The following is a 15,732-nucleotide window of genomic DNA, read 5'->3' as shown; positions in this document are numbered from 1 at the left end:
GGGGGGGGGGGGGGTGGGGGGGGGGGGGGGTGGGGGGGGGGGGGGGTGGGGGGGGGGGGGGGTGGGGGGGGGGGGGGGTGGGGGGGGGGGGGGGTGGGGGGGGGGGGGGGTGGGGGGGGGGGGGGGTGGGGGGGGGGGGGGGTGGGGGGGGGGGGGGGTGGGGGGGGGGGGGGGTGGGGGGGGGGGGGGGTGGGGGGGGGGGGGGGTGGGGGGGGGGGGGGGTGGGGGGGGGGGGGGGTGGGGGGGGGGGGGGGTGGGGGGGGGGGGGGGTGGGGGGGGGGGGGGGTGGGGGGGGGGGGGGGTGGGGGGGGGGGGGGGTGGGGGGGGGGGGGGGTGGGGGGGGGGGGGGGTGGGGGGGGGGGGGGGTGGGGGGGGGGGGGGGTGGGGGGGGGGGGGGGTGGGGGGGGGGGGGGGTGGGGGGGGGGGGGGGTGGGGGGGGGGGGGGGTGGGGGGGGGGGGGGGTGGGGGGGGGGGGGGGTGGGGGGGGGGGGGGGTGGGGGGGGGGGGGGGTGGGGGGGGGGGGGGGTGGGGGGGGGGGGGGGTGGGGGGGGGGGGGGGTGGGGGGGGGGGGGGGTGGGGGGGGGGGGGGGTGGGGGGGGGGGGGGGTGGGGGGGGGGGGGGGTGGGGGGGGGGGGGGGTGGGGGGGGGGGGGGGTGGGGGGGGGGGGGGGTGGGGGGGGGGGGGGGTGGGGGGGGGGGGGGGTGGGGGGGGGGGGGGGTGGGGGGGGGGGGGGGTGGGGGGGGGGGGGGGTGGGGGGGGGGGGGGGTGGGGGGGGGGGGGGGTGGGGGGGGGGGGGGGTGGGGGGGGGGGGGGGTGGGGGGGGGGGGGGGTGGGGGGGGGGGGGGGTGGGGGGGGGGGGGGGTGGGGGGGGGGGGGGGTGGGGGGGGGGGGGGGTGGGGGGGGGGGGGGGTGGGGGGGGGGGGGGGTGGGGGGGGGGGGGGGTGGGGGGGGGGGGGGGTGGGGGGGGGGGGGGGTGGGGGGGGGGGGGGGTGGGGGGGGGGGGGGGTGGGGGGGGGGGGGGGTGGGGGGGGGGGGGGGTGGGGGGGGGGGGGGGTGGGGGGGGGGGGGGGTGGGGGGGGGGGGGGGTGGGGGGGGGGGGGGGTGGGGGGGGGGGGGGGTGGGGGGGGGGGGGGGTGGGGGGGGGGGGGGGTGGGGGGGGGGGGGGGTGGGGGGGGGGGGGGGTGGGGGGGGGGGGGGGTGGGGGGGGGGGGGGGTGGGGGGGGGGGGGGGTGGGGGGGGGGGGGGGTGGGGGGGGGGGGGGGTGGGGGGGGGGGGGGGTGGGGGGGGGGGGGGGTGGGGGGGGGGGGGGGTGGGGGGGGGGGGGGGTGGGGGGGGGGGGGGGTGGGGGGGGGGGGGGGTGGGGGGGGGGGGGGGTGGGGGGGGGGGGGGGTGGGGGGGGGGGGGGGTGGGGGGGGGGGGGGGTGGGGGGGGGGGGGGGTGGGGGGGGGGGGGGGTGGGGGGGGGGGGGGGTGGGGGGGGGGGGGGGTGGGGGGGGGGGGGGGTGGGGGGGGGGGGGGGTGGGGGGGGGGGGGGGTGGGGGGGGGGGGGGGTGGGGGGGGGGGGGGGTGGGGGGGGGGGGGGGTGGGGGGGGGGGGGGGTGGGGGGGGGGGGGGGTGGGGGGGGGGGGGGGTGGGGGGGGGGGGGGGTGGGGGGGGGGGGGGGTGGGGGGGGGGGGGGGTGGGGGGGGGGGGGGGTGGGGGGGGGGGGGGGTGGGGGGGGGGGGGGGTGGGGGGGGGGGGGGGTGGGGGGGGGGGGGGGTGGGGGGGGGGGGGGGTGGGGGGGGGGGGGGGTGGGGGGGGGGGGGGGTGGGGGGGGGGGGGGGTGGGGGGGGGGGGGGGTGGGGGGGGGGGGGGGTGGGGGGGGGGGGGGGTGGGGGGGGGGGGGGGTGGGGGGGGGGGGGGGTGGGGGGGGGGGGGGGTGGGGGGGGGGGGGGGTGGGGGGGGGGGGGGGTGGGGGGGGGGGGGGGTGGGGGGGGGGGGGGGTGGGGGGGGGGGGGGGTGGGGGGGGGGGGGGGTGGGGGGGGGGGGGGGTGGGGGGGGGGGGGGGTGGGGGGGGGGGGGGGTGGGGGGGGGGGGGGGTGGGGGGGGGGGGGGGTGGGGGGGGGGGGGGGTGGGGGGGGGGGGGGGTGGGGGGGGGGGGGGGTGGGGGGGGGGGGGGGTGGGGGGGGGGGGGGGTGGGGGGGGGGGGGGGTGGGGGGGGGGGGGGGTGGGGGGGGGGGGGGGTGGGGGGGGGGGGGGGTGGGGGGGGGGGGGGGTGGGGGGGGGGGGGGGTGGGGGGGGGGGGGGGTGGGGGGGGGGGGGGGTGGGGGGGGGGGGGGGTGGGGGGGGGGGGGGGTGGGGGGGGGGGGGGGTGGGGGGGGGGGGGGGTGGGGGGGGGGGGGGGTGGGGGGGGGGGGGGGTGGGGGGGGGGGGGGGTGGGGGGGGGGGGGGGTGGGGGGGGGGGGGGGTGGGGGGGGGGGGGGGTGGGGGGGGGGGGGGGTGGGGGGGGGGGGGGGTGGGGGGGGGGGGGGGTGGGGGGGGGGGGGGGTGGGGGGGGGGGGGGGTGGGGGGGGGGGGGGGTGGGGGGGGGGGGGGGTGGGGGGGGGGGGGGGTGGGGGGGGGGGGGGGTGGGGGGGGGGGGGGGTGGGGGGGGGGGGGGGTGGGGGGGGGGGGGGGTGGGGGGGGGGGGGGGTGGGGGGGGGGGGGGGTGGGGGGGGGGGGGGGTGGGGGGGGGGGGGGGTGGGGGGGGGGGGGGGTGGGGGGGGGGGGGGGTGGGGGGGGGGGGGGGTGGGGGGGGGGGGGGGTGGGGGGGGGGGGGGGTGGGGGGGGGGGGGGGTGGGGGGGGGGGGGGGTGGGGGGGGGGGGGGGTGGGGGGGGGGGGGGGTGGGGGGGGGGGGGGGTGGGGGGGGGGGGGGGTGGGGGGGGGGGGGGGTGGGGGGGGGGGGGGGTGGGGGGGGGGGGGGGTGGGGGGGGGGGGGGGTGGGGGGGGGGGGGGGTGGGGGGGGGGGGGGGTGGGGGGGGGGGGGGGTGGGGGGGGGGGGGGGTGGGGGGGGGGGGGGGTGGGGGGGGGGGGGGGTGGGGGGGGGGGGGGGTGGGGGGGGGGGGGGGTGGGGGGGGGGGGGGGTGGGGGGGGGGGGGGGTGGGGGGGGGGGGGGGTGGGGGGGGGGGGGGGTGGGGGGGGGGGGGGGTGGGGGGGGGGGGGGGTGGGGGGGGGGGGGGGTGGGGGGGGGGGGGGGTGGGGGGGGGGGGGGGTGGGGGGGGGGGGGGGTGGGGGGGGGGGGGGGTGGGGGGGGGGGGGGGTGGGGGGGGGGGGGGGTGGGGGGGGGGGGGGGTGGGGGGGGGGGGGGGTGGGGGGGGGGGGGGGTGGGGGGGGGGGGGGGTGGGGGGGGGGGGGGGTGGGGGGGGGGGGGGGTGGGGGGGGGGGGGGGTGGGGGGGGGGGGGGGTGGGGGGGGGGGGGGGTGGGGGGGGGGGGGGGTGGGGGGGGGGGGGGGTGGGGGGGGGGGGGGGTGGGGGGGGGGGGGGGTGGGGGGGGGGGGGGGTGGGGGGGGGGGGGGGTGGGGGGGGGGGGGGGTGGGGGGGGGGGGGGGTGGGGGGGGGGGGGGGTGGGGGGGGGGGGGGGTGGGGGGGGGGGGGGGTGGGGGGGGGGGGGGGTGGGGGGGGGGGGGGGTGGGGGGGGGGGGGGGTGGGGGGGGGGGGGGGTGGGGGGGGGGGGGGGTGGGGGGGGGGGGGGGTGGGGGGGGGGGGGGGTGGGGGGGGGGGGGGGTGGGGGGGGGGGGGGGTGGGGGGGGGGGGGGGTGGGGGGGGGGGGGGGTGGGGGGGGGGGGGGGTGGGGGGGGGGGGGGGTGGGGGGGGGGGGGGGTGGGGGGGGGGGGGGGTGGGGGGGGGGGGGGGTGGGGGGGGGGGGGGGTGGGGGGGGGGGGGGGTGGGGGGGGGGGGGGGTGGGGGGGGGGGGGGGTGGGGGGGGGGGGGGGTGGGGGGGGGGGGGGGTGGGGGGGGGGGGGGGTGGGGGGGGGGGGGGGTGGGGGGGGGGGGGGGTGGGGGGGGGGGGGGGTGGGGGGGGGGGGGGGTGGGGGGGGGGGGGGGTGGGGGGGGGGGGGGGTGGGGGGGGGGGGGGGTGGGGGGGGGGGGGGGTGGGGGGGGGGGGGGGTGGGGGGGGGGGGGGGTGGGGGGGGGGGGGGGTGGGGGGGGGGGGGGGTGGGGGGGGGGGGGGGTGGGGGGGGGGGGGGGTGGGGGGGGGGGGGGGTGGGGGGGGGGGGGGGGGGGGGGGGGGGGGGGGGGGGGGGTGGGGGGGGGGGGGGGGGGGGAGGGGGGGGGGGGGGGGGGGGGGGGGGGGGGGGGGGGGGGGGGGGGGGTGGGGGGGGTGGGGGGGGGGGGGGGGGTGGAGGTGGGGGGGGGGGGGGGGGGGGGGGGGGGGCACATTTCACACAATGCAACATTAACCCCAAATCCAGATTTTGTAAATTAGTACAGTTCTCTGTAAAACTGAAGTTGTACAACTGAGAAATATAGTTGTATTGCAAAATGGTAAAAATACAAGTTATGTTTAAATCACTTCACTTTGAAAACCTTCTGGGACCACACATACAAATTATTCCAACAGCTGTGAAAAAGGAAGCCCAAATATCAACTGACTCAGCAGCTGGACACATATTGACAAACATTTCCTAGCCCTTTGAATGCTTCGTCTCTTAAGCCAAATTTCCCTTAGCCTTTCTCAGGTAAGTGCTTTTAAAATAAATGCAGAATTGAAATAAATTACCTCGTTGATGACAAAAAGCTTGTCCTTCCTGTCCATTTTGGTGTCTGAAAAAGAGGAAAATGTGAACTAAAATACTTACTGATTTGTATAATGAATGCAGCAATCAACAGCATTCTGTGATAGAATGAGTGTACCTCTTTCTAAAGGTTCTAGTGAAATTTGTCACCTTGATCCATCTAGGTTCTATGCATGTCTCCTTAGTTGGATAAGAAACTGTGCATGCTAATGAGTGCAAGGAACATGACTTCATAAGAACATAAGAACACAAGAACACACCAGCTGGATGAGACCAGAGTCCATCTAGTCCAGCTCTCTGCTACTTGCAGTGGCCCACCAGGTGCCTTTGGGAACTCACATGCAGGATGTGAAAGCAATGGCCTTCTGCTGCTGCTGCTCCTGAGCACCTGGTCTGCTAAGGCATTTGCAATCTGAGATCAAGGAGGATCAAGATTGGTAGCCATAGATCGACTTCTCCTCCATAAATCTGTCCAAGCCCTTTTTAAAGCAATCCAGGTTAGTGGCCATCACCTCCTGTGGCAGCATATTCCAAACACCAATCACACGTTGCGTGAAGAAGTGTTTCCTTTTATTAGTCCTAATTCTTCCCCCCCAGCATTTTCAATGAATGCCTCCTGGTTCTAGTATTGTGAGAAAGAGAGAAAAATTTCTCTCTGTCAACATTTTCGACCCCATGCATAATTTTATAGACTTCAATCATATCCCCCCTCAGACTTCTCCTCTCCAAACTAAAGAGTCCCAAACACTGCAGCCTCTCATAAGGAAGGTGCTCCAATCCTTCAATCATCCTCGTTGCCCTTCTCTGCACTTTTTCTATCTCTTCAACTTCCTTTCCTCAAGACAGTTACTGTGGTGGTGGTTGAGAAACTGGAGAGGGAAGAACTTTACATTGCATTCTGAGTTCCACAGAGGAACTCTAAATCCACAGAGGAATTCTAAATCCTACTACTTTGGACAGCTAACTGCCTTCTGAAGACAATCTGATGCAGGCAGCCCCAGAAGCTGAATCAAAGAGTGAAACTGAATTAGGATTATGGCTTATAGCTCTATATAGTTTTCATAACATTTTATTTGAAACAAATGCAGGACAGGAAGAATATGCACCACCATACACAGAAGCCAGCAATGTGTGGGTGCCCAACTGTTGTGAAAATGTAGACTTGGCAGACTTAACCTTGGTAAGGGGAAATGAAGACAATGTTATAAATAAAGATAATGTTGGGGAGCTGTGTGGTTTCCAGGCTGTATGGCCATGTTCTATCAGCATTATCTCCTGATGTTTCACCTGCATCTGTGGCTGGCATCTTCAGAGGATCTTCAGAGATGCCAGTCACAGATGCAGGTGAAACGTCAGGAGAGAATGCTGCTAGAACACAGCCATACAGTTCGGAAACCACACAGCACCCCAGTGATTCCAGCCGTGAAAGCCTTCGACAGTACAAAGATAATGTTATTAAGGTAAAATCAGAATCTACCTGCTTTAGAATGGGGCATCAATGTTCGCAGATCTTTCATTAGATGTCTGGTCCTAAAATTTATTCCCCGCGAAGAAAAAATAAGCACCCTCTCTTTGTTCTTCCATTTGCCCTGAAATATACAAAGGCAAATGTGAAAATTTACCATGCCAGTCAGTAACAGATGCAACCTAAAAAGAGCTACAACCTTCTAACCTCACTAGCTTTAATGGATTTAATCACCAGACAACCTTGGGCAATCTCTAACGTTTATTTAAAAAACAGGAGCACTAACAGACATGTTCCATTCAAACATACACTACTACCCCCCAAGATTCTAAGCTATCTGGTACACGAGTCTTCAGCTTCTTAATTGAAAGAACACCCCCAGTAACGGATATACGTGAAACAGTTAAATAAATGTGTAGCTCAGCCACAAAAGCTCAGCCAGCAAATAACAGCTCCTCAGAATATACAACAAGAGTTCTCTCATTGCCCAAACCACAACCCAGTGATCAACCCGCTGGCCCATCTCTGGAGTTTAGTTTCTAGAAAGGGAAAACATCTACTGGTGTTCTTTTTAAAATTACCCATGACTCTTTAGTTAGACAGCAACCAAGATTAGCTTTAAGTCACAATTCATGTGTACATAAATAATAAATTTCACAGGTGAGCCAACCAGTGAAACTTAACAGGTAATGTGCCACTTTTCCCAGGGTATGTTCAAGGAAGTTTTTAATAAAACTGCACAGCAGAATTAAAAATAACAACATAATATAATTGACTTGACAGAGTACAATCAGCTGTCTTAAATAGGCAAAGCCCTCCCAAATCAGGTGCATGTAGTCTCTTTATCAGGCATAACTGGGGAGAAAGATGAGGTATAAACAAAATAAATAAATGGTAACTGAAAAGAGCCTCCCTATACAGAGGCTGCAGACCTTTGAACATTAGTGATGAGGAGCAGAATCGGAAATGCCTCAACTTTTATCCCCTGGGAAAGATAAGATGCTGGGCTAGATGGACCACTGGTCTTCTGTTGGACAAGAGGGTTGTCGCGGCTACCTGTGATATTCAACCTTTCGCAGACTCGTACCAAGCAAACACCAGAAGAGATAGTTATGGTGCAAGCCCACGACTAAGATCAACATTGCTCCCCTACGAAACCCTGTCTTCTAAGAAACACCCTCTGCACACGTTCAGAGGCACTCTTTCTTCACCCCTGGGTCTCACCTGCGAGACAGGAGGCGGGACTTGGTGCTCCTCAGCCCCTGCGTTGGCCACCGAGGCCGGATCTTTCCCCTCCTGTCCCTCCGTCGGAGACTTCTTGGCGCGTTTCTTCTTCGGACCCGGCCCGGTTCCACGCTGCCTCTTGGCGGCCACCGCCATTTTTCACGCACGCCGCAAGCACAAGCGATGTTCCGCCTCCCTCACAGAACGGAAGCCGCTCTAGCATGCTCTAGTCTCTATGGGCCTCGGAAGAACCCAAGGGGAGGCAAAGAAGTCAGAAACTTCCGGCAAAAACAGAAAGCGCTAATGGGGATGAAGAGGAAGTACCCGCTCTAACCAGGCGCTTCTATGATACTTACGATGCGAATTGACGTCATTAGATGCGCCATAGGGAAGAGCGAAAATGCACAGTCGAGGTGACACCATAGAGATGCCACGGGACAGAGAGGCGCCTGGGGTTACAGGCGCATTTCTGGCTTTCGTTTTGTTGGAGGTTCCCGTTGTGTGCCGCTCTAGCCGGTCTTTGTCTATAGGTCCTCTATATTATAGGTATTATAACTAACGAAAGGAGACCTGTCACAACTATTGCGATGCATCTTACGGCTGCGGGGTAGGAGTAAGTACTTTAAGATGCTTTAGGTGAGTGTAGACTGCACCACCTGGAGGATGGCAGGTGGAAGTTCAACTGGTCTCGTTATGCTGAACCCGCTGCTGTGGTGTGGGCCATGTGTCAGTTGTGATTTGACGGCCCTTTACATACTGGGTATATAGGATATAAAGCTCTATGTGGGTTATATGTTAACGTTTGTTTTCTTTCTTCACTTTAACCAATATCTTTATGAGGAGAAACACCAAACCATCTTCTTTTGTGTCTTCGTCAAATGCATTCTTCATGCCTAAAGCAAACTCTTAATTCTGTAACTGCTGCTACATTAACTTAGCTTTGGATTAATTCATTACCATTCAGGTTTAAACCAGTATGTTGGACTACTGCACGTTTCCTTTCATAATTGCCAGACCTTTTCTTCTGCCCTTGTAGGAAGGTTTGGGGGTGACGGAAGTCTTTGAAACCATGCCCCTCTCTACCCAAGAGCTCACAGCTGAAGAGCAAGGTGCCCTAGCCGCTAGTCTTGACAATGTCCGCAACCTCTCCAATATCCTGAAAGCTATTCATTTTAAAGACCATGCTACCTGTTTTGCAACTGCAAACGGACTGAAGGTGACCGTGGAGAATTCCAAGTGCCTGCAAGCAAATGCTTTTATTCAGGTTAGAGGGTAATGTTTTCATTCTTTCACTTGGACAGAGAAATTGATTTCAGCGGAAAGACATACATTGACAATTTATTTAACCTATGAAATCCCCCCAAGCAATAACAGCTTTCTAGAAGGATAAAATAATTGTTCTGTGATCTCCTTGGCCCTTTCCCCACCTACTGTTTGCTGCGCGCTACTGCCCCCAAATAGCGCGTGGTCCAGCGGTGCTCCCCACGAGTCCAGGCGGCAACAACGCAGCCGCCCCGACTCTGCGCTCTAACGTCCCTTCAGCGCGCGTCATTTCTGACGCTGAAGAAACGGCACCTTCTGACTGCCCCGCGCTCTACCCCGGGGCGGAAATTGCTCGCGCTCAGAGTATCGCGCTGCAAAGCGTAAATGGGGAAAGGCCCCTTGAGTCTTTTAATGCCAGTGCAGAGAATCTTGATACCAGCACTGGAGGGGTCTGGTGTTTTGGTCCCAAGCTAGTCTATTGCAAAGTGATATGAAAATATCTGGTGCAGATTTGATATCTAGCTTCCTGGAAATAATTGTGTGTGTCTGTCTTAAACAGAGTATTGGTATTCTGCAAAGAGCTAGTGTGGTGTAGTGTTTAAAAGTGGCCACCTACTATCTGAGAGATCCAGGTTTGAGTCCCCATTCATGCTACGGAAGCTTACTTGGTGATAGTGAGCCAGTCACACCCTTTCAGCCGAAGCTACCTCACAGGTTTGTTGTGACAATAAAATGGAGGAGTGGAGAAAGATGTTTGGGTCCCCTAGGGAAGGAAGTGGGGCATAAATGAATTAAGTACATAAATAAAACAATTAAAATGTTGCAGGGTCGTTTTCAATGTGCACTTTCACCTTAAAAGAGGGAATATCAGATTTTGGTGTGCTCCTTTCACTGCTGTCCTTTTCACTGACATGAATAGGCTGACAATCTGCTGCTGCGACTATGTAGTAAATAATGAGGATTTCGGGATATAAATCGGACAATTCATGCAACGTAGGAAAGAGGAAGTGGGATGGATTCTCCAGCCAGCATTTTTTGCCCCGATCTTGATCCATTTTTCTCCTCTGACCCACATGACTTTAGTCCATGCAAGTCCAATGATGCCCAGCATAGCCTTTCCGTAGTAAAAAGAAGTTGGAAGAAATAGATTGTGTGATGTTGCGTAATATCATCACGGGCTTTGCAGATACAGGGAAGGGCAGTAGAGAGTTGTTATAGCGGTAGATAGAATGCACTCTGACCTTCTCTTTGTTCACTCCTACTGCTGTCCCTTTGTTACTCAAATCCTTCCGATCACTTCTCTTCTCCTTTTTCCTCTGTCCGCTATGAAGGCTGGACACAGTCTCTCCCTCCTAGCTTAGAGACCTTCACTCTGCCTTTCCTATCCAGTATGGAACTCTCTTGTAATAAAGAACTTTTATTTGGTTTATGAATAACAAGCCTAAGTGTGAACTTATTTCTCAAGCAGCCAAACTATAGAATTACATGGTGCACAGACTCAGCTTTGTTTGCAAAAAAAGACCTCTCATGGTCCTCCCTTTTTTCAGCAGCTGGAAAGTTGGTTGAATCCAAAAAACTTGGCGGTTCAACAGGTGGAATTCTGTGCCAGGCATGCACCTTTGATTTTCATGTCTTCCAGGTGTTCTTCCCTTACTACCACTTTCGTTTCTGGATGTTTTGAGGCATTGCCACTTGGGTGCTTGTTTATTTACACCCCACTTTTCTCTCACATCAGGTGCCCAAAGTATGTTACATCATTCTCCCCTTTTTAGGTTTGTCCTCTTAGCATCTCTGTGATGTAGGTTAAGCTGTTAGAGAGCCAGTGAGTGTAGTGGTAAAGAGTAGGTAGACTCTAATCTAGAGAACTGGGTTTGATTCCCCACTCCTCCACATGAGCAGTGGAGTCTTATCTGGTGAACCAGGTTTGTTTCCTTCACTTGTATGTTATCAAGTGGCGTAGGAGCAGCAGTGGCGTAGTGGCTAAGAGCAGGTGCACTCTGATCTGGAGGAACCGGGTTTGATTCCCAGCTCTGCCGCTTGAGTTGTGGAGGCTTATCTGGGGAATTCAGATTAGCCTATGCACTCCCACACACGCCAGCTGGGTGACCTTGGGCTAGTCACAGAGCTCTCTCAGCCCCACCTACCTCACAGGGTGTTTGTTGTGAGGGGGGAATGGCAAGGAGATTGTAAGCCCCTTTGAGTCTCCTATAGGAGAGAAAGGGGGGATATTCTTCTTCCTCTTCAAATTGACTTATAGCTCAGCCATATATCAGCCCACTCACAAGTGAGCCCCACGTATTTCTGTGGCACTTAATTCCCGACCCGCATGCTTACCGTTTGCAGTCTTTGATTTTAAGGGCAGATCTCTATCACCAATATTACTGTAATGGCTTACCTTGCAATGAATGCTGGGAACTGTAATCCTCCTTCAACCGTCCTGTCGTCTCATAGTTTCTCACCCTTCTGTTCTCTGTCTTTGAAACATACAGGCAGGAATTTTCCAAGAATTTGTGGTGCAGGAGGAATCTGTAACATTCAGAATCAATCTGTCTGTTCTCTTAGACTGCCTGACCGTTTTCGGAACAAGCTCGTTGCCAGGTATTGCATACACGTCTCTCTTGCTGTAACAGAACCAAGATGTCGCTCTGTGCTAAAGCTTGTCCCTCCTCCAGAGGAGGACGACAAGTGTATATATAATGATTGAAGAATGTTGAGTTTGAAACACCTCTTTCATTGGAGCATTTCAAATATGTCTAAATCAGTCAAGAGACGGCTTTTGAGAGTCTTAGAACGGCAGTATTGTAGACAGTGCATTTCATGTAGAGCCATGGGTGTCAAACGTGCGGCCCTCCAGATGTTATGGACTACAGTTCCCATCATCCCCTGCCAGCATCATGATGGGATGATGGGAACTGTAGTCCATAACATCTGGAGGGCGCACGTTTGACACCTGTGTTAGACAATGCCTCTTTTTGTTTCAGGAACTCAAACGGCCCTCCGGATGTGCTATCAGGGGTACGGCTATCCCTTGACGCTCTTCCTGGAGGAAGGGGGCGTGGTAACAGTATGTAAAATCAACACTCAAGAGCCCGAAGAGATTCTCGATTTTGATTTCTGCAGCACCAATGTTGTGAACAAAATTATCCTAAAATCAGAGGGACTACGGGAGGCATTTTCTGAACTGGATATGACCAGCGAGGCACTACAGATCACAATGTCTCCAGACAAGCCTTATTTCAGGTGTTGGTTTTTTCCCCCTCTAGTCTGTCAGTCTGTCAGTAGAAATATTGTAACCAGGCTGTAGAATTAGTGCAAGTTTTTAGCATAAATGTCTAAATAGGCCAGCCTGGCCAAGATCCCCTAGTAGCCTCAGCTGTCTTTTTCTGTATCAGATCTGTAGTCTCAACTGTCTTCTTGTGGAGGTCTGTGTTCAGATCATCAGTTTCCCTGAACGTAACTTCATTGAGTTCACCATTTGACTTCTGTGAATCTAAGGGTAGTCTGTTCTTTGGAGTTGTTCCAACAAAGTTGTTAGGTCTGTTTCAGAGTAAGTAAGTCGCGCATGTGGTCATGGGGCGACTGTGTCTATTACAGCAACAAACTGTATCTGAATCATATAAGTGTGTCTATCTTGTGGCTTTGTGGACACATTATTTGCACAGTTAGCTATGCTGCTATTATGGAAAGTGTGTTTGAGCATTGTTAATTGCTGGCTGATCCTGACGGCGTGGTGATCTGCTTTCTGTTCACAGCCAGCCAGGAGCAACTACCTGGTTGACATGGTCACCAAACTATTTCTTTAGCAGATAACTGACTTCAGACACCAGCCCGCATATGTGACCTGAAGTCTGCTAAAAATACAATAACTACATTTGTTCATCCTTATCTCAGCATCCTTTGTTCTCAGCATCCTTTATATTCTGAAGATGAAGGGATTGTGTGCGTGCTTTCCCCAAGCACATAAGCGATTGTGCCACTCTCTTAAGCACAAATGAATAGCATCCTATCTAGAGGTTGTTCAACACCCTGCTAAGCAAATTTATTCAAAGATAAACCCTTCTGGATTGAGTGGAGCTTATTGCCTGGATGTCTATCTGTTAGGATTGTGTTGTTATGGCATGAGCCTGCAATATACGCCCGAAAGTTCAATAGGGTTATTTCCTTGTACATACAAATAGCTTTGAAGCCTTTATTTGGTACCATTTGTGGTACTGCAAGATGGACAACTGTGAAGAGATTTTAATTTGTAATTCATCTTGCTATGGAAGTAAGAGCTACGGAACACTGTGGGACACCAGCATGAACACAGATGAGATCAAGGCACTGCTGCTTTGTTGATGTCTTACCGGCTTTAAATAATATTTCCTCGTGGTTACTCTTGACATATAATTGCTACAAATACAGGTAAATGGAAGACTACGCACCTTTAGTATACTGGAATATGCTCTATTCACATCCTTTATATATTATTGGACTGGAATTTGAGCATCACTCAGCAAATTCTAATGCAGTGATACTCTTTCAAAAACTTCAGAGTTGTTTGTGTTCATGAAGCTAGTAACACTTTCACACCATCTGCTAGTCGACAGTTTGCCTTTTCCTTTATGATACAAACCATTCCACCCTGTTTTTTCAGATTGTCCACTTTTGGGAACGCAGGAAGTTCTCATCTTGACTACCCCAAAGACTCTGATCTAATTGAGGCTTTTAACTGCAACCAGACCCAGACAAACAGGTGAGCAACAGTGGTCAGCATGCCTTTGCAGTGGTACATTAGGCACCGTTTTGTCTGACTATAGAAATTTGTAATTTGATTGTGATTGATTTCTATTGACTAAGTCAAACCTGCATTACTAGAAAATCTAGATTCAAGTCCAGGAGCACTGGGCAGCCCCATCCATTAAGCCCAACGGGGGCTTCCTAGCAATAGGGAGACTTTTTCGGGTTGTGAGCCAGGCAGTGCCTGGCCCACAACATGAAAAAGCCTTCCTGCTGCTAGGAAGCCCCTGTTGGGCTTAATGGACTGACCCCACCTTTTTGGTAGTATTAAATCCCAAGCCCAGGCTATCACCGTAGTGGTGGCAATGGCTAGGAGCCGACTAATGTCAGCTCATCCTCAGGCCATGCCCCTGCTATGCCAACACCTGGTGCTGCGTCATGCCGCTAGGGAGGCCCGCAGCAGCCACATGCTGGCAGATTTGCCCCTCCGCCGGGGCAAGCGCCCTGGGAAAGGCAAATTTGTCAGCGCGGCCGTACACCCTCCCGCCAGTGGATTCGCCCCCCTGCCGTGGATGAAGCTATTAGAGATGGCAACATTTTCACGGTACAAGCTTTAAAGAGTCAAACCTTCCTTTGTCAGAAGCCACCTTTGACTCTTGAAAGCTTGTATCGCAAAAATCTTGTTGCTCTCTAAGGGGCTGCTCGAACCTCACTCTTCTACTTTAGACCAAACACACTTGCAGCTGTTGCTAGAAAAATGATTGGGAGATGCAACCTAATGTGACAGAGTTCATAGATTTCTGTTCTGTCAAAGGGAGATTGCACAGCAGAGGCTTATCTGGTGAACCAGATGTGTTTTCCCACTCATACATTCCTGCTGCGTGACCTTGGGCTAGTCACAGTTCTTCGGAACTCTCTCAGCCCCACCTACCTCACAAGGTGTCAGTTGTGGGGAGAGGAGCTTGTCAGCCACCTTGAGTCTCCTTACAGGAGAGAAAGGTGGGGTGTAAATCCAAACTCTCCTCCTTCTTCTTCTGTTAGGCATAGAACCACATTAGGAGGAGAGACCTCCCCAACTTCAATCCCCCCCCCCCATCATAATTTCAGTAATGAAAAATTGACTTCCCCATGTTGTTGGTGTGTGAAATATCCCAAATCTGTATTTTGGTTTAAAATGCCGATAACAAAGTGGCCCGGTTAAAATTTGCACAACTGAGCAGGGATTGAAAGGGCAAACTGTTGATAGTGGTCGGGGTGTGTGGAGTCAGTGCAGGGGTCCGCATTCTGCTTCCCTAAGAGGTAACCAGCACCATCCTTAGACCATGTGGAACTATCAGTCCTGTGTTTAAAAAAAGGTCAACTTTTTTGCTGCATTCACAGTTGCCCGAATCAGGGCCACTGCGCTCGTGGTGCAGTGTGGCTGTAGAATAGAATAGAATAGAATAGAATAGAATCTTTATTGGCCAAGTGTGATTGGACACACAAGGAATTTGTCTCCGGTGCATATGCTGTAACCCTAACACTCCCCCTGAACCCCCCCCCCCCTTCTGCTAAAAAATGTGGTTTCTGTACATTGCCCATGATTTTGAGACCAGTCAATGAGGACATGCTGTTCGGCCTCGTTAACCAAACGTAACCCATCTTGCTCACAGGTACAAGATCTCCTTGCTCAAGCCGTCAATCAAAGCACTCGCTCTGTCTTGCAAAGTCTCCATTCGGACAGATAACAGAGGCTTTCTGTCGCTGCAGTACATGATCCGGAACGAAGACGGGCAGATTTGCTTTGTGGAATATTACTGCTGCCCCGATGAGGACGTTGCCGAAGCAGAGATGTAGCACAAAAACTGATCCCCAACCCCCCCACTCTGATTTTTTAACTAGCTATCCAGAATTGATTTGTGAATGAAAATTTTCTGATGGGAAGACTAGGATCTGTTGGGCATGTGTGTGTATGTGTCTGTTCTAATGAAAAGTAAAACGAGGACGTTCTGGTGTACAGATAAAATACACAGCACTTGAGAACTTGGTGGAGGGGGGACCTTTTGTAGAGCAGGGCCATTGAGGTCAGTGGGCAGGGAGCCGTGGCTCAGTGGTAGAGCATCTGCTTAGCATGCAGAAGGTCACAGGTTTGAACCCAGCAGGTGCAGTTAGAGGGTCTAGATAGCTGCAGGTGATCTGAAAGACCTCTTTTTGAGACCCACAGAAAGTGGACAATACTGACTTTTATAGACTAATGATGATCACCCACTTTAGCATAAGGCGGCACCACCGAAGGACTATTCTGTCCTGGAGCAAATAGTTATCAGT

At 58.5% G+C, this 15,732-nt stretch overlaps 2 protein-coding genes across 5 annotated transcripts; one reads left to right on the top strand and one right to left on the bottom strand.

The window, feature by feature from the left end:
* Positions 1-4,437: 4,437 nt before the first annotated feature.
* BRIX1 (biogenesis of ribosomes BRX1) lies at positions 4,438-7,659 on the bottom strand. The gene is made up of 3 exons (XM_048502539.1): positions 7,444-7,659; positions 6,232-6,343; positions 4,438-4,782 (listed from the first exon to the last, which is right to left on the bottom strand). The coding sequence occupies exons 1-3, from the start codon at positions 7,597-7,599 to the stop codon at positions 4,694-4,696; spliced, it is 357 nt and encodes a 118-aa protein (XP_048358496.1). The 5' UTR covers positions 7,600-7,659; the 3' UTR covers positions 4,438-4,693.
* Positions 7,660-7,722: 63 nt separating this feature from the next.
* Positions 7,723-15,430, top strand: RAD1 (RAD1 checkpoint DNA exonuclease). Of its 4 annotated transcripts, none has more exons than XM_048502534.1 (6): positions 7,723-7,856; positions 8,480-8,707; positions 11,196-11,304; positions 11,688-11,946; positions 13,343-13,441; positions 15,078-15,430. In XM_048502534.1, exons 1-6 carry the CDS (start codon positions 7,821-7,823, stop codon positions 15,259-15,261), a joined length of 915 nt encoding a protein of 304 aa, XP_048358491.1. In that variant the 5' UTR covers positions 7,723-7,820; the 3' UTR covers positions 15,262-15,430. The 4 variants fall into 4 exon arrangements, with proteins under 4 accessions (XP_048358491.1, XP_048358495.1, XP_048358494.1 ...); XM_048502538.1 differs by having other exon boundaries at positions 7,854-7,989; XM_048502537.1 differs by lacking the exon at positions 7,723-7,856 and adding an exon at positions 7,870-8,056.
* Positions 15,431-15,732: the final 302 nt, after the last annotated feature.

This window comes from Sphaerodactylus townsendi, linkage group LG07, assembly GCF_021028975.2.
Source record: "Sphaerodactylus townsendi isolate TG3544 linkage group LG07, MPM_Stown_v2.3, whole genome shotgun sequence".
NCBI classification, from domain to species: Eukaryota; Metazoa; Chordata; class Lepidosauria; order Squamata; family Sphaerodactylidae; genus Sphaerodactylus; species Sphaerodactylus townsendi.
This window is presented reverse-complemented; position numbering and strand designations above follow the sequence as displayed.